The 20,615-nt window shown below is 48.9% G+C and overlaps 1 protein-coding gene across 1 annotated transcript; it reads right to left on the reverse strand.

Annotated features, from left to right (window-relative positions):
* Positions 1 to 251: 251 nt before the first annotated feature.
* On the reverse strand, positions 252 to 20,607 carry LOC119432802 (retinal-specific phospholipid-transporting ATPase ABCA4). The gene is made up of 8 exons (XM_049658397.1): positions 20,599 to 20,607; positions 20,282 to 20,451; positions 15,195 to 15,333; positions 11,912 to 12,254; positions 10,454 to 10,579; positions 6,171 to 6,310; positions 2,262 to 2,397; positions 252 to 1,549 (listed from the first exon to the last, which is right to left on the reverse strand). The coding sequence occupies exons 1-8, from the start codon at positions 20,605 to 20,607 to the stop codon at positions 303 to 305; spliced, it is 2,310 nt and encodes a 769-aa protein (XP_049514354.1). The 3' UTR covers positions 252 to 302.
* Positions 20,608 to 20,615: the final 8 nt, after the last annotated feature.

Below are 20,615 nucleotides of genomic sequence, written 5' to 3' on the forward strand. Positions count from 1 at the left end.
CCTGTGCTACTGAAAACTGCTACCACCGCTTTCTACGCTATGTCTTACTGTGCTGAGTTTCAGCCCTGGTTGTCCTAGCGCGCCTTCAGGAATAAATGTTCCCAATCCTGCAGTATACACCATGCTATATGCGTCAAGATTTCAACCACGGATCTATAGCTAAACAAATTGGAAACAGAACACATCATACACATCATTTTGCGTTTGTATCATAGTAATGTTTTATTACGTAACATATATACCGCGTTATCATAAGCATGTTTACTTCGCATGCCAGCCTCCCCATGTTGTACGACCTTCTCTTAGCTGTGAGTCGTCAGACTCGCGTGCTTGCGGCTGAGGCTGACGACTATCTGGTCCAGCGTGGTTTCGCTGACGTAAAAGATGTGAAACTTGTGCTTGCGTTTGAGGAATAGCAGCCGGTCGAACATCTCGCACAGGTTCATCTGGGTACCGCCGCTCGGCTGGTAGAGCCGAAATTCGAGCAGCCCCTCGTAGCAGCGCACGAGCGCGGCGTTCGGGAAGTGTTCCATCATGTCCATGACGATGAAGCGCTGGTGCTCCAAGTCGTACTTGCGGTCGGGAAACGTGTACACGGCGATGGTGGTGCCCCGGCAGTACTTGTCGGTGAGCTCCTTCACCGAGCCGATGCACTCGATGCGACCGGCCACCAGTATGGCGATGCGGTCGCAGACCTCGGCGTAGTGATGCAGGTGTTCGCACGTGAGCACCACGCTGCCGGCCGGCCGCAGCGTGTCCAGCACTCGGCGAACCACGAGTCGCGACGGCGCGTCCAGGTCCGGAAGGTCCAGCAGGTACAGTTTGGGGTAGACCATCAGGACCAGGGCCAGGGAGAGCTGCGTCTTCGCCCCCGCTCCGTACGACGCGATGAGCGCGTCGGGATCGGCGAGCTCGACGGCCTGCAACGCGCACGCGGTTACTCGGGGCACGTCCCGAACGCCACGGAGCACTGCGAGTAGGCAGACCATCTCTCGTCCCGTGAGCGTGTCCAGGAGGCCCCAACCATAGGGCACGTAGCCGACGTCCTGCATCCACTGGCGGTAATTGCGCGTGAGCGACGTGCCGGAGCTCATGTAGGCGTCGCCGGCCGTCGGGAACAGCTGGCCGCCTAGCACACGCAGGAGCGTGGACTTGCCGGTTCCCAAGGTGCCCACGACGCCCAGGCACTCGCCGCTGCGCACCGCGAAGCTGACGTTGTCGACGGCGAAGCGCGGCCGGAAGAAGCCGTACGCCTTGCTCAGGCCTCGCACGAGGAGCGCGTGCTTGTCGAAGTTGCGCTGGTTGAAGACGTCTTCCACCAGCTGCGCCTCCCTGATGACGTCGGCGTCGACGGTGCTCTCTACGTTGGCGTCGCCTCTGCTGCGTGGTGGTGGCTCGTGGCCCTCAATACGCGACCATAGGCGTTGGAAGTGGTCCGAGTCGAGGAAGGTGACCAGGGCGAAGCAGAAGCAACCCTCGAGCAGCAGCATGAACACATCTACGAATCCTGTGCGCAGGCCAAGGCTGAGTGGCTGCAGGCTGCTGGACGCTGCGGTAGGCAAAATTTCGTTTAGAGATTAGCGTTACCGACCAAGCGATGAATAAACTGACAGGTGTTTGGACGTCTTTTCGTTTATTTACTCCCATGGCCAAAGCGTTTCTCCTAGAAAAGCCCAGAAATTGTCTCGCCACAAATGGCTGTCTCGAATGCGCTTATGTTGGTCTTTGTAGGCGAGCTGAAGTAATGATGCATCTATAGCACCGGGCGTCATTCGTTGTTACAGTATACAAGCATAGCCGACGTTGCCACAATTCGAGCTATAATGACCAATTCAAGCGTGTAGCCGTTGTGGTGACTATACGTTCTGTGCAGCCGCAAACCCGCATTCTGTCTGTAGGTGACCTACTTGCTTCGCAAGACTATACGAAATAGCTTCTTGCTGGGAGATTATCGTAATAATATGGAAGAGGGTTGGAGCCCGTCACGCTGTTTGCAGGCTATTTTCGTTATCTCCTCCGTGTGTAATGTGGAAACTCAATAAACAAACAGACAAACCCAACGTTAAAACTCTCTCACACCTCTAAATAAACTCGACATGCTGGGTACTTTGCCTCTACATTTGGCTATTTCGCCTTTATCCACTGGAGCTCACGAATGCTCATTGTGGTACACGATTAGTGTGCTTTCATCAAGCGCGAAGTTAATCTGGCAGTAGCCGAAAAGGCGAGGTGCTAAGGAAGATTGACAGCTGTTTTCGTACAGGAGTCTCCGTGCGGCGGACAGCACTCCTTCAACCGCTGCGTGAATTGGACGGCGTTCTTCTTGCAGTACAGCGTCAGTAGGAGGCCTCTTTCCAAGCAGATCAGGTTCTCCTTGCGAAGCAGGATTAGCTCGGTCTGTGAAGTGGAAAAGACATAGGACGCTCACGCATCAGGTTCCAGTTCTGCTTATAATAAGCGAGTTTGTCTGTATACCCATGTTCGTCAAATGGCCACTCGTTTTTCGCAATTTTCTCGCGTTCTTTCCTGTCGTTTGTTTCTGGTAATGTCGTTTATTCTAATGCCTTTGTGAGTCATCTGGCGTTCTAGGCGCTGCTGATGGAGACTAGGGCTGGCGATTCGTTCCTTCTTTCAGAACAAGATTAGCTACGTGACAGAATGTGTAGTATTTAAGGCACAGGTAGATTGAAATAAACATGTTTAAATAGGTTGTTCGGACGAACAGTACCATTCCCGCTTTTGTTGATTACAGTATTTACGGAGAGGCTAGTCTTGAGACGCCTATACGACCCTGTTCCCCCGGATTGATTTTGTTAGCGTGGCGATAGTCTGCAGGTACGCCACGATCGGAATGAACAAGGCAGTTTTGCGGCTTTACAATAAAAACACGCATCCTTCAACGTTTGTTAAAAAACGTAACAAAAATCATGAAACGCGGGCTAGATGGCAGGAGTGCAAAGAGTCCTTGCGACACTTCTGTGTGAAAGTGTTGCGCATTAATTCACGGAGGGGAACCTCGTATTGATCAACTCTCATCAAGCAATCTTTCAAAAAGCATTCCCTGTCAGATTTACCAGGTTTCGTTTTTTACTCGAGGGTGGTGCGATTGCCGTGGGAGTCCGCAAAATTTCTCGCTTGAACGTGCTCTACTTTAACGTTTATAAAATTTTGTGAGGCAGCCGCTTTTAGAGCGCAGCTTTTAGGCCCCTTTACTGCGGCGAGCGTCTCCGTCATACCTCGTAACCGAGCAAACGAGCACAGCGAAAAATGCGAGTGAAAGCGGAGCGCAGCGGGCTGTAAAAGACGGCGAGAGGGAACAGAGCGCGAGGAGGAAAGCGGACAAGGGTGGAGCGGAACCATAAGGCGGAGGAGGGTATGGCGAAAGCGTGAGAAGCAAAGCGTAGTGCAGCGCAAGATGGGCTATGGCGATGATGGCTACGAGATGGCGCCAGAGTAGCGCGGGGCTTTGGGGTGCCAGGATGCGCTGGCTCGCCTCAGCTCCGTTCGCGGGCGCGCGCGCATCGAGACTCTCTACGCGCCGTCTTTTCACCAAAGCGCTGCATGAGCGGAGGTCTGTCTGCGGTGGCAGTGTGAATCGCGCCCACGTGTCAGCCGCGCGGTGTCTCTGGCGATCTCCCAATCAGCGATGCAGTCGCGCCACACTTCGCTCCGTTGGGAACCTGCCGCAAAAGACAGATTGTGCGCGCCAGCCAATATATCGCAAAATGAAAGCACGTGCTGAGGTGCGCTCACATTTCGCATTAGGGAGTATCGTAATCGTCGGTGAATTTTCCATTCTAGCATTTTACAGCGGAGCTATACCCTAGTTTCCAGCGGATCGCTGCGTGTGTAGCCGCGCGCGTTGACCAAAATCGCCGTAGCCTCGATGCAAAGCAAAAGGGTATTGTCGGTGTGCCCCAGCTGCGTTTAATGGGTGTGTCTCTTTGGCTGGTGACGTACACGCACTGCATAGGCACGTTATCTCAGTTGCATTCTTACACGGCCGCAACGCAACTGAGATAACGTGCCTATGCAGCATCCCTACGAAGAATGACGGCGTGAGCAGACGCGGGAATGGGCGCGAAGGCGCGCAGCTGGCGCGCGCGATCACTCCATACCCCCAGCCAATTCACAGGCATCCCCTCCCTCCGGAGGAGAGAAAGGGTGGGATAGCGTGTTCGCTCGCCTCGCGCCCGCTGTTTCCCGCCACTTCAGGCCCCGAAGTCAGATGGGGCGGCCGCGTTTGGTTCGTTCTGATGATGATGATGATGATGATTAGTGGGGTTTATTGGCGCAAGGGCCAGATGCGGCCAAAGAGCGCCAAGGCGATGATAATGGCGTGTCAGTGGTACATGAATAGTGAATTATGATGCGTGGATAAAACATTACATGAGGCGTGGCTGTAAAGGGACGTAAAAATAGTCGCTGTAAAGAGCGTAAAATCTACATGTAATAAGGTTATGACAATAATTAATGACGTTTACTAGGAAAACAAGAATGCACTGAAAAAGAGTGATAAGATATTCAAGTTATTTCACATGTAGTAATTGGCAAAAGCACTACTGCCTAAACAGAGCCCTTGAATCACAAGGGCCTGGAGGCAGGTGCTATACTGAACTAATGTCACAGCGGCATCCTCTGGAGAGAGGATGCGCTACGCATTTATTGGGCTTATGGCATGTTGGACAACATCGTTCAAGAATGCGAGGACTGCTTTGGTTGTAAAAAGTGTTCGGTTCGTTCTGCTGCTCAAAAACTAACCAACCCCTCCCGTAGGATTGGATAAGCTTCACATGCACCACTGTTCGCGGTAGGGGAGGGGTCTAAATTTTTCTCTTCCTCAAAACATCTGCATCTACTTTGCACCGCTATCGATACCTATAGTGTACCCGCTCGTATAAATCTCTTCCTTACACTGCCGTCAAGAGAGTTGACGGCAGCGCCGCTCCTCGACGAAAAGTGGTCACTACGCGTCACTGCCACTTCAGGACAATCCTTGAGAAACGTAGCATCTTCTTCAGTTGAAGGCGTGGCGCTGTGCTCAACGCGGTGGAGTGGAGGAAGAACTTCGTGTCGAGGATGGTTTGAGAATACGGGAGTAAGAGCATCACGTGGTGCAATAAACGTGACATGAAATCGAACGTTATTTAGTATGAAAGTGGGAAGACACTCTACCGAAGGAAGAGCCGACGCTCAATGGCATTTGTTCCGCGTAATATTTCGTTTAGTAAGCGGTATACTTTCGATGAAAAAGTGTTACACTTACTTATTGCAGACTATGTCGAACGAGATTAATATTGTATCATCTGGTGAGGAACGGGTGTCTGGGAGGCGGTTTCGAGATAGGTGATACAGTCGAATCCGGATATATCGGACCCACAAATGTCGAATTATTGTGTATATGGCACCGCTGTAATATCCCCTTGAAAATTGCTGTACAAATTTTTTTATTTCATATATCGAATTACCTATATATCGAACTTTCTTGTGATCCCTTCAGATTCAATATATCCGGGTTCGACTGTATCTGCGCTACTGATTCTATGGTCTGATTGACCTGTGCAGCTCGAAATGGGTCACGAACTACGAGATATACGGTATAGTGTAAGGGCCTAAGAGAAATTTCACCGCACTGACCTCTTTAATTCGCATTCATAACTAAGAGCACGAGCGCTTTTGTACTTCAACCATGGAGGAAGGAAAATCAATACAGGGGAAGTGTGATGTCAAGCTATTGAAGCCTAGTCATAAAAGAAAGACTATAAAAGGTCCATGAGAAATAGGCATGCATCACGTGTTGCCCAAGCGGTAATTTCTGGCTGCTGAGTGGTCGGAGAGAACGGGAGACATTAGAGCGGAGGCAAGGGTTGCAAGGGTGGCTAAACCGGCATGTTGGGAATGTTCCATCTTTGGCTAGCAGCGCGACGATCTACATGGGAAGTCACTTCTCCCACTTCCCATGTAAATCGTCGCGACGCGCAGGTGGATTCCGAAGGAAAGGCTTCAGAGGATGTTGGTTTGCCGAGGCTATAGTAGGCAGGCTAAAGTAGTAGGCATGCTATACTGCACTTCTCTTTCCTACTCCGCGAAGTGGTGTCTTGAGCCTACGTGGTTGACGATGCCTCGGCGCGCATTCTGTCGCCTGCAGAAAGTGTGTAAAAGCCACTTACAAGACCCCTGGTGACTGTGTACGTGGGTGCCCAGCGAACTGACAGGCTCAAGATCATTATGAACCACGATGGGAAGCTCTCCGTTCTTCGTGAGAACTGCACCATGTCCACGGCGGCAGCCACGAAGGCACCCAGCACCCCTGCATAGCATATGTGGTGGTATGGGGTGGGTGTGGCAAGGGGGAGTCAGTACAGTCAACTGCTTTATCCGCTTTTCGTTATTCATTTATTTAATTTATTTACAGATCGTGCAGGCCCTCTTCGGGCCCATGCATAAGTGAGTAGAGTCAACCGAACAGCGAAACTAATACAAAGTACAAAGAGATTAGGAAAAAAAATAAGAAAACAACCTTATGCGGCATTCTTTGTGCTTCGGCGATGTTGGGCGCGACCGCCATCTTGGCTTGGGCGGCCAAGAAAAAAAAAAAAAAAGCCAATCCAATCACAAAAGAACACGGAGCCTCGAGCAGCCAATGAGAAATCGACGAGTCGACCAGAGCAGCAGAAAAAGGAGCCGCGCTGGCAGTAGGGGGAGGAGTTCCAGAAGCGGCACCAGGACAAGGTCGGCCACCGGATCGGGAGTTGAAGACGGCCGTCGGGTTCCGGACCCGAGCCACCAGGACTTCACCCGGCCGGGGCCTCCTGCCAACCCATTCCTGGGCGCCGCCACTCCATCCGTTCGAGAACTGTTGCCCGAGGCCGGCGAGCGTCTGCGCCCGTGGGCAGAACGAGAGCAGTCGGGCTACGGGCCCGAGCTCCACGACCAGCTGCCCGGCCAGGACGCCGCCGCCGTCAACCCCTGCTGCCAAGCCGCCTGCCTTCCCGGGCATCGCCACCCTGCCCGATTGTCAACTGATGCTGCCCGAGGCCGGTGAGCGTCTGCGCCCGTGGGCAGAACGAGAGCTGTCGGGCTACGGGCCCAAGCTCTACGACCAGCTGCCCGGCCAGGACGCCGCCGCCGTCAACTCGTGCTGCCGAGCCGCCTGTCTTCTCCCACCGAGCCAGCGCTGCCACGCTCTGGTAGCCTTTACGACGTTCCGACACGAGCTTTGGTGAGACTGCTATAGCGCCTGCAGTAGGAGAGGCTGAGTCGAAGTGAGCGGTAGTCGATCTCAGAGTTTTCGGGCCAACAAAATGCAGCGGGGGCTGCTGGGATACTTTATATACGCCGAGTCACGTGGTGGCACTGGAGATAGGTGTATCATCGTCATCATCAGCAGCCTATATTTATGTCATCTGCAGGACGAAGGCCTCTCCCTGCGATGTCCAATTACCCCTGTCTTGCGCTAGCTGATTCCAACTTGCGCCTGCAAATTTCCTAACTTGATCACCGCACCTAGTTTTCTGCCGTCCTCGACTGCGCTCCCCTTCTCTTAGTATCCGTTTTGTAGTGATCCACCTGTTATTTATCCCACGCATTAAGTGGCCTGCCCAGCCCCATTTCCCCCTCTTAATGTCAATTAGAATATCGGCTATCCCCGTTTGCTCTCCGATCCACACCGCTCTCTTCCTGTCTCTCAATGTTAGGCCTAACATTTTTCGTTCCGTCGCTCTTTGTGCAGTCCTTAACTTGTACTCGAGCTGCTTTGTTAACCTCCAAGTTTCTGCCCCATATGTGAGCACCGGTAGAATGCAATGATTGTACACTTTTCTTTTCAACGACAGTGGCAAACTCCCAGTGAGGATTTGGCAATGCCTGACGTATGCACTCCAACCGAATTTTATTCTTCTGTAAATTTCCTTTTCATGATCAGGGTCCCCTGTGAGTAATTGACCTAGGTAAACGTACTCCTTCACAGACTCTAGAGGCTGACTGGCGATCCTGAATTCTTGTTCCCTTGCCAGGCTATTGAACATTATCTTTGTCTTCTGCATATTCATCTTCAACCCAATTCTTACATTTTCTCGATTAAGGTCCTCAATCATTTGTTGTAATTCCTCTCCATTGTTGCTGAATAGGAGAATGTCATCTGCAAACCGAAGTTTTCAGAGATATTCGCCGTTGATGCTCAGTCCTAAGCCTTCCCTGTCTAAGAGCTTGAATACTTCTAAGCATGAAGTGAATATCATTGGAGAGATTGTGTTTCCTTGCCTGACGCCTTTCTTGATAGGTAACTTTCTACTTTTATTGTGGAGAACCAAGGTTGCTGTGCAATCCTTGTAGATATTTGCCAATATATTCACGTATGCATCCTGTATTCCTTGGTTACGTAAGGCCTGTATGACTGCTGGTATCTCTACTGAATCAAATGCCTTTTCAAAATCTATGAAAACCATGCAGAGAGGTTGATTGTACTCCGCAGATTTCTCGATTACCTGATTGATGACATGGATATGATCCATCGTAGAATCTTCCTTCCTGAAGCCAGCCTGTTCTCTTGGTTGGCTGAAGTGTTGCCCTCATTCTATTGGAAATTATCTTGGGGAATATTTTATACAATACTGAAAGCAAGCTAATGGGTCTATAATTCTTCAATTCCTTAACGTCTCCCTTCTTATGGATTAGTATAATGTTGGCGTTCTTCCAGCTCTCAGGTACACTTGAAGTCGGGAGGCATTTCGTATAAAGGGCCGCAAGATTTTCAAGCAGGATATCTCCTCCATCGTTGATTAAATCGACTGTTATCCCGCCTTCTCCAGCAGCCTTTCCCCTGGTCATGTCTTTCAAGGCCCTTCTAACTTCATCGCTAGTTATAGAAGGGGCCTCCGTATCCTGTTCATCACTACTTCGAATGAATATAGTTCGGCTGATCTGGGAACCGTACAGGGCAGTATATAATTCTTCCGCTGCTTTTACTATGTCATCGAAATTGCTGATGATATTACCCTGCTTATCTTTGAGTGCATACATCTTGCTTTGTCCTATGCCAAGTTTTATTCTCACTGATTTCATGCTGCGTCCATGCTGCGTGTATGCGCTCAGCCAACTCCTGCATTCGACTTGTTGATCAGTGTGTTACAAATCCACGCCGAGACTACCTGTGATATCTTTTTGCAAAATTAAAGAAACACAGCAGATTAACCAGGCTATATAGTCCAGCAATGTTAATACACCCGGAACAATTATTTCAGGTGGATAAGCAAGGTGGAGGCGTTCAGTATATACGCTGCTTTGAAAGAGTTAACGCAAGGTGAAATGTGGTCCAAATTCTTAAGGTCCTGCTTTAGGAGCTTAATCTCCTGCTTAAGCTCCTCAAGTGCTTAAGCCCTAAAGCCCCCTAAGCTCCTAAAGTGCTTAAGCTCCTGCTTAAATTTCTCATTTTATGCTAGCGACGTAGCCTCATGCGCGTTTTATACGCACAAGATATCGCGTGTCGTACTTCGCTTTCATCGGTGAGCAACACCGCTTCTGTCACAGGGAAGACAACCCAAATGCACAGGAAAACGAGAATCGAATCTAAACGGCACTTTTACGCGTGCCGATTGCAACTTCGGACCAGAAGGCAAAGCTGATCTCGTTTAAAAACAGTCTTACCTTGTTACAGTTAAATTAATTTACAATGTGGCGTTGTGACGCGTCTCCTTGTTGCGTATATATATACAGCGGCACGCAGCAGAGGGAAGGAATCGCAGAACGAATGCGAAAAAGCAGCCGCTGGCAGCTGATAAGCTGCACTACGAATTGTTTTGTTTTTCTGCGCCCTAAGTAAGATGGCGGATGGCGCTTGCGTTGTTGCCGACAGATGACAAGAGCTTGGTGGCGCAACCCACCACCCCGTTTCAAAGGGGTCGCTCATAGCATGCATCCGTCCGTCCGTCCGTTCCGTCCGTCCGTCCATTCATCCTTCCATCCATCCATTCCTTGTTATATGTTGATTAAAGGATACATATTACCGTTGGCTGTCCACAATAACACTAAATTTTCTTTAAAAGAAAGGTCAGCACCTCCCTGTATCAGCAAGTTGCCGAAGAGTGTAAACACCGCATAAAAACGACAGGGTTCTCCACCCGGTTGCTGGAATTAAAGAAATGTGCTACACCGCGTTGTATATACATATAGAATCGTAATTATGTCTGAGGATACTACATATTTCCCCAATCCCTCGATTTTCAGAACAGAGTTTTAGTTAAACATATTTAGCGCTCTTAGGTTGCACAAGTTCACTGAGGATACATTGTTCACCGAACGTAGGTCGTTAACTGAGCTGTTGTGTGGATGCTGCTCTAAGGAACAATGCACTTTTTTCTAGTTTTATGCGGATCATTACTATTTGAGTAATGCATCGAACATCATGGCCTGACTTTGTAATACGCTTAAAGCACCGTGCTACACCAGAACTTACCTACAGACAAGTACACGGCTGTCATTGTGTAGAAGGCCTTCGCAGCGTTCTCGAACCAGAACGATGCCAAATAGGCCAAGTTTATGGCCACCAAGCTGTACGTCACGAACAGTATGAATATGGCATCTGCGATGAAGCATTTCGAAAAGTCAAGTATTGGTGGTTGACAGCGCAAGCGCAGCGTCAACACTGTATACTGACCCGGGAACGCATCATCACCCGTCCGCTCTGAACTTTTCCAACGCAGCGTCTAAGGCAGCATTCGCACCGGCAAGTCACCCAGTGACCGATTTTTGACCTCCGAGACTGGAGTCGCAAAGCTGCTGGACCAATCAGACCGACTGTGCGTCTCCAGTCGCACAGTCAGTCGCGCGACCTTTGTCAATCGCCGGTGTGAATGCCGCCTCTAGCCCGACAGCTAGTCGCCGCTCTTTTGTTTTTTTTGCATACATGCGGGTTCTATAAATATGAAACTTAGACGCAATCTGAATGTAGAACGACGCGCTGAAGAGAAAATCCGAATGGGAACGTCGTAGTGAAAGCCTTTGAGATGGAAAATCCATCCAACTTTTGCTTCCCATGGGTGACCAGTGGAGTCGCCTTGTCTTGTTCGTGACCGGCAGTTCCTTATGGTCATATTGTCCTAGCAGAACTATCGCTCTTCACAGACCCAGAGCGTCCGTTTAGTCGTTTCTGTATATCTTGGAACCCCCCCCTCCCCTCCCCTTCCTTGGACTTTTGTATCGAGGCGGTGACAGGTTTTGCCTTGCCATGATGGAATAATGAGGCCTATATTTTCTTGGTACTCTGACATATTTCTTCTGCCACCCTTTTCCACCAACCCCTCCAGTCTCATCTTGTCTTTCATTCTCCTCGTGGCTGCTTTTACATCGCATGCTTCTTGAAACTCCGTACACCCTTTGTCCAATTGAGACTAAAAAGAATTTCATTCATTAAAATACCGTATAGACACGTGTAAGGGCCGCACCCCCAACTTGCCAGCTCAAACTTTGTAAAAAAAAAAAGACAAAAAAAAAAAAAACTCCATCTTAGAAACAATCGCCTTCGGTACCGCGATAGCGCGCACTCGCATCGGCGAATTTTCGCGCGCTGCTTACTTCCGCCTGCCGCTACTAAATGGCGAGAGCCATCTAGTAGAGGCATCTAGTATCTAGAGCCATCTAGTAGCGGACCTGACACTGGACCGAATCAAAAGGTTCGCTCACGTGTAAGGGCTGCACCTTGTCAAAAGTGTGAACATAAGAAAAAAAAAAAAAGAGGTAACGAGTCTACATGGTACATTCCATTGTTTTCCTACCTTTAGCAAATTTATTTCAGTATTGCCACCTTGCTTGATCGCAAGAGATTTTTGATATCACTGACCTTCGCGACCTTCAGTGTGCGTGCCCCTCGAGCTCGGAGGGCACGTGTGTGTGTGTGTGGTGTTACCCAACTCACTGATGTACTGCCAGTCGAGGAACGCGCGGAAGGCCACCGTGGCGGCGGTGAAGAGGACGGCGTGCATAACGCCCAGGCAGGCGTCGAAGAGCAGGTTCCCGAGCCAGTAGAGGGCGGCCCCGATGCCCGTCATGAGCTGCAGGTGCTTGGCGCCCGACATGCGCTCGCCGAGCACGGTGACCACGAAGTGCGCCGCGTGGTAGCACAGCGCCGCCGGCACGAACACGGCGCACAGAACGCGCACCAGCACCGCGTGAACCACGTAGCCGGAGTTCTGGCGCCGCGCGTTGTGGAGTTCGAACTCGCGGAAGAAGCTGAGCAGCGTGTCCGCCGTCTCCGTGCTCTGCGTTTACGCGCTCCTATGTACCGTTTGTAGGCAAGTGTGTGCTCGAATATTCGAGAAGTTTCGAATGAGGAATAGAGCATTTGCCCGATTCGATTTGGTCTTCCAATCGAATACTCATTATTTGTAAGTTCGAATAGTTTTTCGAATGATTCTCAATCACCAATTCTGCGATAAATTACATCCCGGCCGCCATAGCTATCTCTTCAGTCACGAATTATGATCGACTGTCGACAAATGTATGGAATTTACATGATTTTATGCGAAGGTGATGCAGACCCTAATAAGAACAAGCGAAGGTGGTAGAATGACTATTTCTGAATTTTATGATGAGCCACCATAATTACAGAGTGGTGAAGTGTCTAGTTATTGTGCACTTTGTAATGATACGTTTCTTCATAAAAAAATTGAATCATTAGTGTGGATTACTCGCACAAGTTAATTATTGGTTGCAAGCTTTGCAACAAAGAAAAAAATTTTTTCGTAATTGCCACACAACCGTCCCACGTCACACCTCCCGTAAAACACTGTAGTGCCTTCTCCAAAGCCATCTTCGGTAGTGAAAGATTTCCCTCAGAAGTAAAATGAAGGTACTTGAGGTAAGCGGAACGTTTAATTTACACTAAGATTAGGTTTTGTGGTCTATTACTTGTCACAGATGCACAGAAGTGGCTAAAATAAGTCGCGTATATGAATGTGTACGCCGTGCACCTGAAGGGGATAGCAGACATAAAATACTTAAGCACGCAGTGGAGCATGTTATATGTCATTTAGGGAACGAGACTCTTCCGGTTAAACCGCTATCAGCCGCACTCACCAGTGCGTCCTGGGTACGGAAACAAACTGCTGCTTTTCCTCCCTCTAATGCTCCTTTTCAGTTTTTGTTAACGCTTCATGACGCGCACTGGGATGACACAACTTGGATAACTATGTCAATAGACTATGGGACGTGAATATCGATGGTTAGGATGGCTGCTCATTGCTCAAAAACTACTCGGGAAAGTATTCGATTCGATGCGCTTCTTGCTCTATTCGATTCGTCCCTTGCAAAAAATTACGGATGATAACACGTTGCATCTCAACAGAATCTCTACTGAAGATGTCGAAAATAAACAGAACGACGACAGATTTTATCGGACTTTTTGTGAGGGGTGTTCAATTCTGCCTCGAAAATAACTATTCGCACGCGCCTAATTATTTTGCTTAATCTTACGGGGCCTAGGAACTGATTTATGTCCTGCCAAACCCGCCTCACACTGCTTCATGTCCACCTAATGTGAGGACAAGGTGGTGACCAAGCGGCTCGGCGTACTCGTACCACTTTGATACGCAATGGAGATATTCCAATGGATTCTTGAAGCTTGGGTGCATGGGGGCTTAGTGCACTCCGCGAGGCACATGACTTAATCACTCGGAGCCCTGCCTGTCGCCAGGTTAACCTTTACAGGTACACTGCTTGACACAGGTACACTTGACACAGGTTTACAGGTACACTGCTTGACACTGACACACGTACACTGCTTATGTCTTTAAGAACTTAAGCACTGTTAAGGTTATCGCTCGGCGCAGCATGAGGCGAGCGACACATTTAACGTTTTTTCTCCACTTTTTTTTTCTCCGATTTATGACCACTGCAGGACGAAGGCCACTCTGAGCGATTTCCGATTGCCCCTGTCTTGCGCCAGCTGACCCCATATTATGTCTTCTATTTTCCCAATTTCATCACACCACCTATTTCTCTACCGTCCTCGACTGCGCTTCCTTTCTGTTGGCTGGCTTTCTGCAACTCTAATCGACCGTCGGTTGCGTGCCCTACATCATCATCATCATCATCATCATCATCATCATCATCATCATCATCAGCAGCATCAGCATCATCAGCCTATATTTTATGTCCACTGCAGGACGAAGGCCTCTCCCTGCGATCTCCTTGCGCTAGCGTATTCCAACTTGCGCCTGCAAATTTCCTAAGTTTCATCACCCAATCTGGTTTTCTGCCGACCTCGACTGCGCTTCCCTTCTCTTGGTATCCATTCTGTAACCCTAATGGTCCACCGGTTATCCATCCTACGCATTACATGGCCTGCCCATCTCCATTTCTTCCGCTTAATGTCAACTAGAATATCGGCTATCCCCGTTTCTTTTCTGATCCACACCGCTCTCTTCCTGTCTCTCAATGTTAGGTATAACAATTTTTTTTCCGGCGCTCTTTGTGCGGTCCTTAACTTGTTCTCGAGCTTCTTTGTTAACCTCCAAGTTTCTGCCCCTTATGTTAGAACCGGTATAATGCACTGATTCTACACTTTTATTTTCAACGACAGTGGTAAAGCTCCCAGTCAGGATTTGGCAATGACAGCCGTATGCACTCCAACCAAACTTTATTCTTCTGTGAATTTCTTTCTCATGATCAGGGTCCCCTGTGAGTAATTGACCTAGATAAATGTACTCCTTTACAGACTCTAGAGGCTGACTGGCGATCCTGAATTCTTGTTCCCTTGTGCCCTACATATTACATGGTATTCCCAACTATTTCTTCCTCTTAATGTCGCTTATAGTATCGGCTTCCCCTGTTTACATTTAATATCCACACTGCTGTCTTGCTATCTCTTAACGTTAAGAATAACATTTTTCATTGAATAGCTCGTTGCACTGTCCTTAGCTACTGCTCAATTGATATGTCCCGCCAAACCCGACTCCCAAACCCGACTGTCACAGCTTAAACTCTGATGGGGTTTCCAAGGAAACCGGCCTAGTCTTAGTGCTTCGAGATGTGTAGAAAATATTCCGAGGGATTCCGCAAGTGTAGGCTTCGGTGCTAAGTGAGGTTGCATATAACTCGGTACCTGTTTGCTTGAGCTAAGAACTTTTGGCGAACTGATTTTCATCGATTCACAGCCACAGTTTTGTATCTTTAAGTTGGTTTCGCGCTCTTTTTCGTACCTGAAAGTTGTCTGGCGTGTTGGTGAGCCGGATGGTGGCGTCGTCGTCACCAGTCAGGTTGCGAAGCACCGCCGTGTGCAACAGGTTGAGCACCAAGAGCGCCGAGTGAGGATTCTGGCCGTTGTACCACAGTGTGATCCTGCGCGCAACCGTACCGCATTTTTGTTGTAGGAGTTTATTTTGAGCTATGTGTCGAGCCAACATCACCTAGATAGCACAATGCCTTTTCACTCCTATCCATGACGTCATGCTGCCTGGCCCGAAATATCTATTGCCAACGCCGGCGTGACGAAAACGGTGACGTCAAAATCACCACGGCTTACTCGGCAGCATCCCCATTAGATTCTATGGTAGATGGGCCAGGTCGCATGGCGTCATGGATCGGAGTGAACAGGCCTTGTGCTATCTAGGTGGTGTTGGTCGAGCGCCGGCGGTATTGGCGCTAGCTTCATAAATCCTTCCCCGAGGTTACTCGCGGATACTGCTTTCTTGATGGCTTCGGCTGAGCCTCATGAGACCACGCGACACGCAGGCACTGGCAAGCCATACTTTCTTTTAAAGCGGAGCTGTTTAAGCCGGCCGTTATTCCGTTAGTCGTCCACACACACACCACACACACACGCACACACACACACACACACACACACACACACACACACACACACACACACACACACACACACACACACACACACACACACACACACACACACACACACACACACACACACACACACACACACACACACACACACACACACACACACACACACACACACACACACACACACACACACACACACACACACACACACACACACACACACACACACACACACACACACACACACACACACACTGGGGATCACTTGGGGATACTGGGGATGACTTGGTAGTGCTTCGCCTAGTTCAAAAGCCAGGACTAGCAAGGTGCCCACCAGCTCCGCTGTCTCTTTAACATTCCAGCTCCAGTGCAAGCTACGCCAGCTTTTTTTTTTTTTCGTCTTCAGACAATCATTGCGCGCCCGGGAGAAAAAAAATTGGAGTATGCTTAAGCATCGTCTTTAAAAGTGGAACGCGATAGCGTTATCGGGCCCCGTTCACATTACATTTTCCTTTCAGTGCAACACAGAACGTGGGAAAGCCAGCTTGCAAAGACCAAGCTTACACCGATCTCCTTAAAGTCGGCTTCACGTTTAAACAGAAGTGGATTGCTGGGAAGACGTTTTGCCAGAGGCAATATAAGTGGTGTATTAAAATGTGAAGGCCCTACGCACCTTTATTGATTATTTTATTGTTTGCTATTGCCCCGGCGCGCGCGCGTCACGCGCGTGTCCAAAACGCAATAAGGCAGGCGAAGTCCAAATTTGACCTGCCGAAGATGCAAGTGCCATCTGGATATCATTTTCGCAAGTGAAGTGCCCGAGCGCGCGGCTGTAGATCTGGTAGAAATGTGGGAAAAGGGTTTGTGTTTGAGTTTCCTCGTAACAGAGTTATGTTTTCTCGTTACATTCAAATTACAATCCGACGCCGAATGGTAAAGTCGTACTTTACCATTTTTCTGACAGGATTTCACTGTGAGGAATTGAATTTTTGTTCACCAAAACCTTGCACCACGGGGAGGGCCGGCGCGGTCGGGATGGTTGGGGATGATTTTCTTTGCCACGGACGCTGACATCGCATGCCGACGCCCGATTTTCTGCGACACGGGTCCTTTAACGCTATCGCGTTAAAATGTATCCCACCTGCCGAGCGTCATCTTTTAGTTCGATGTCCTATCGTTGAAGCTCTGAGAAAGGCTACTGAATTACCTCAGAATAGGAACTCGAAAGCAAACGATGGTGCCAGGAAACGTCTCAAATAGCTGCCATAATAGCTGGTATAATAGCTCAAATAAGGTACTGAGCTGGACAAGTTAGAATTACATTTCCGTTTGTGTGTTAGTGCTTTGTGTAATTGTGCGCTCAAATTTACGATGGACTATACTAATGTCAGATGGGTGAGAAATGCGGACATGAAACCAAAAAAGAGCTGTAGATAGTCTTTCCATGTTCGCCACTGTCACGCGATCACCTTGAGTACACATCACAGTTACGAAAACTTAAATCGCAAGAAATTTTCTCTCGATAGTTTGTTGCCTCGACACGCTATTGACATGGTAAAACATTCTAATGACAGCGAAAGTTAACGGCGCGACAAAGACGAGGGCTGGTGGACGCCGTCTCGAGACAAACACTCGCGGGCGCCAACTGAAAACTCTTCCTTCGTATCTATCATTAAAGCTGCAAATATACATCCCTGAGTACTTGCAAACATGCTAGGTGGTGGAGCGTTGTTCGCGATAAGAATAACTTCCTCTTATGAGCTGCGTGGTTGACCGTCTGAATTGAGCAAAGCAATACAAAAAACAAAAACCATCGATCTGAAAAAGGGTTTAGAAGCACGATCTAACGAGCCAGACCATGATTATGATGGCAAAACACGTCTGCCGGATTCAGTATCGGATTGAAACGTAACCTTGATCCGGGCGCTTGCATTAAACGGCCGCTTTTGCACTACTATATGTAAAGTGAAGGGCTGCCTTTGTGGGGCGTGCTGGCGGTTCACGGCAAATTTAAATATCCCAGCAGGGGTTCAGCATATCAAGAACCTCTTCTATAGAGAACAGGGTTTTATTAGCTGCCAACAAGCACAGTGAATTGCTGATGAGTGCAGCTTTGCCAAAACTGCAATAATAAAGTGAGTTTGTAGAGTGCTGCCAGTGATATCAAAAACGTCGGATTCTATACACGTCCCTGCCCTCACCCATGCTTGTGCAAACTCGATAAATAATGTGCGGCATTGACGACACTTCGTCAAAGCGTTGTTTTCGGCGACTTCAGTCATTTCGGTAATCCCATATCCCGTTCTACATGAATACTCGTATGATATTGGGGATTATCGTATATATCTTAGGCGTGGGTAATCAGCATTCTTTCTTACTGAGGAAATATTTTAGGTTTCGCTCACTCTGTCTCATCGTACCTGATTGACAAGCCGCCAAGACATTTGTAGTTCAATTAGAAAGCATTAGCAACGCCTCAAAATCACATGCACGCTGTATTAAATTCAACAGCATTGCCCTGTTTCGAAGCCAAATTTTTTCGTGATTAAATTTCTAAGTAGCGGCGTGTCGTTGACGCTGTACGCCGCTACTCGCGTCTACCTTGGTTCCCAACCGCCGTGGAGGCTTAGCGGCTATGGTGTTGGGCTGCTAAGCACGTGGTCAGGGGGTGAATCTTCATATACCTCCCATTGGTTGTTTTATAGCAGACGCTCAGTCGACGCTAGCGCCAAGGCGCACTTCAGTTAGGCCCTAGCGGATGGATGACGGTACTACGGTGGCGAAAAAAAGAAAGAAAAGCGGCGCGATTTTTTTACCCTCCCCCTTTCGCTATAGAACTTTTTTTTTCTTTTTTATGATAACGTTGTTCCGCTCTTTTTTCCTTTCCCTCTTGACTTTCCTATTCCTCCTCGCAAGCCTCGCCTCACCCTCCCCTCATGCCACGCGCAATGCTCTTTTTTTTTATTTTATTTTATTTATTTTTTTTTTTTTTTTTTTGTCGCGGGCGTTATCAGACGCACCACCGGACCGAAGCGCGTGCTCCGCGCTCCTCTCCTGTCCGGCCGTGCCATTCGTGCATTCGTGCTGCGTGCTTGCGCGCAGTGGATTCTTTTTACGTTTTCATGCACGCAATCCCGTTCATTATTACGATCAAACAAGCATGTGCCCAAGTTATATTAAAAAATAATTGCACTTACAACACAACAGTTCTTTGGACTCACTTTATTGTGTTCGTTTGCGAAAATCAGAATTGGAGCAGACAGTGCAACACACTATAGAATGCAACAAAACGCGGATGATGTTCCATGTTCGCACACGTAAAAAAACATTTATTGTAATTGATCTAATGGCCAATGCGCAGAATAGCTTCTCACGGCCTGCTTCTCGCTCGGTCCATAAAATCCACCTCCGTGAAGGGCACGGTTGTTGCGGTTGTTGACCTTGTCTCTGGGCAAACCCATTAGGTCCATCCTTCCAACGTAGGTTAAAAACGCTTCCATCCTGAAGAACAGTGAAGATCATAAAATTATAACATCGCAGTTGGAACATACAAAACAGAACTCGTTTCGCATCGCGGCAGAGTACTAGTTGTACCTTAATTCTCAGAAACGCATTTTTAAACGATTGCGACCAATTAGATAGAAATAAGTACAAAGCGCACACCTACACACGTGTTCCTTGCGATACGCACAGGTGGTACTATATTTATCAGGAGCTTTTTGCTCGCTGCTTGATGGCACAACGATTTACAGCATCGTTGTGGTGTTTTCAAATCAGCCAACTGCTGCCTCACCACCGGACAGCCATGTACGACTGCGCACGATTACTATCACAAATAAAAACCGGGAAGTAAATAGCACGGTGCTCACCTGTTCTCTTTAGGGATGCGGTAGAATTTCACGTCGCATGGCTCACTTCGTCTTGATGTGTTCGTACACCACTGAACCACACGCGAACAGCCACAGCTGCGAGACATGGCGGAAAAAAAAGCCGACAAACGTGCAACGGTAGGTTACCACAGGGACTACACTGCTAGCACGGAAGGCGAAAAACGGACCGTATAATGCCAGAAAAAAAAGTTCTGCCGTTTTGGCCGTTATCAGCACAGCCGACGACGAGCGCTGGCCGCGCCGACGATAGTTGAAGGCGAGAGAGAAACGACAAAGTTGAGAGAGGGTTGACAAGAAAAAAAAAAAAGAAAAGCGATTTTGGTTCCGCATCCATCTCATGGATGGCGCTGCAATTCGCGTGGGAAAAAACCAGCGGAGTTTCCGGGGCCTGACGTGGTCGCGGGATCAAATTCCGGCCGCGGCGGCCGCATTTCGATGGGGGCGAAGTGCAAAGACGCCCGTGTCCCGTGCATTGGGCGAACGTTAAAGATCCCTCGGTGGTCCGAAATTAATCCGGAGTCTCCCACTACGGCGTGCCTCATAATCAAATCGTAGTTTTGGCACGTAAAAACCTCAGAATTAAATTCAATTACCTTGGTTCCGGTCCGCTCGAGACCGCACCCATCTGGTAGCCGAACACGTAGGTGTAGACGTCGTGGTTTGCCAAGGCAAGCAGCTGCGAATTGACGTCGGTCAGGTCGACGCTTTCCAAGCCGACGCCGCTGTCGTCCAGCACAGCACACATGAGCTCTTCCACGAAGCTCTGCGGAAAAGAGGAACGCCGCAGAAACAAAGAGATAGCGCGATGCTCCCGGAGGTATTGCAGCTGCTGTGGAACTAGGTGTGCCTTCCTCAAACCTGGTCGTAGGTTGTTTAGCCGCCCTGTCTCTGATAGGTCTGTGTAGTGTACCCGCTGCATGCGCGATT

This window comes from Dermacentor silvarum, chromosome 11, assembly GCF_013339745.2.
Source record: "Dermacentor silvarum isolate Dsil-2018 chromosome 11, BIME_Dsil_1.4, whole genome shotgun sequence".
Taxonomy (NCBI): Eukaryota; Metazoa; Arthropoda; class Arachnida; order Ixodida; family Ixodidae; genus Dermacentor; species Dermacentor silvarum.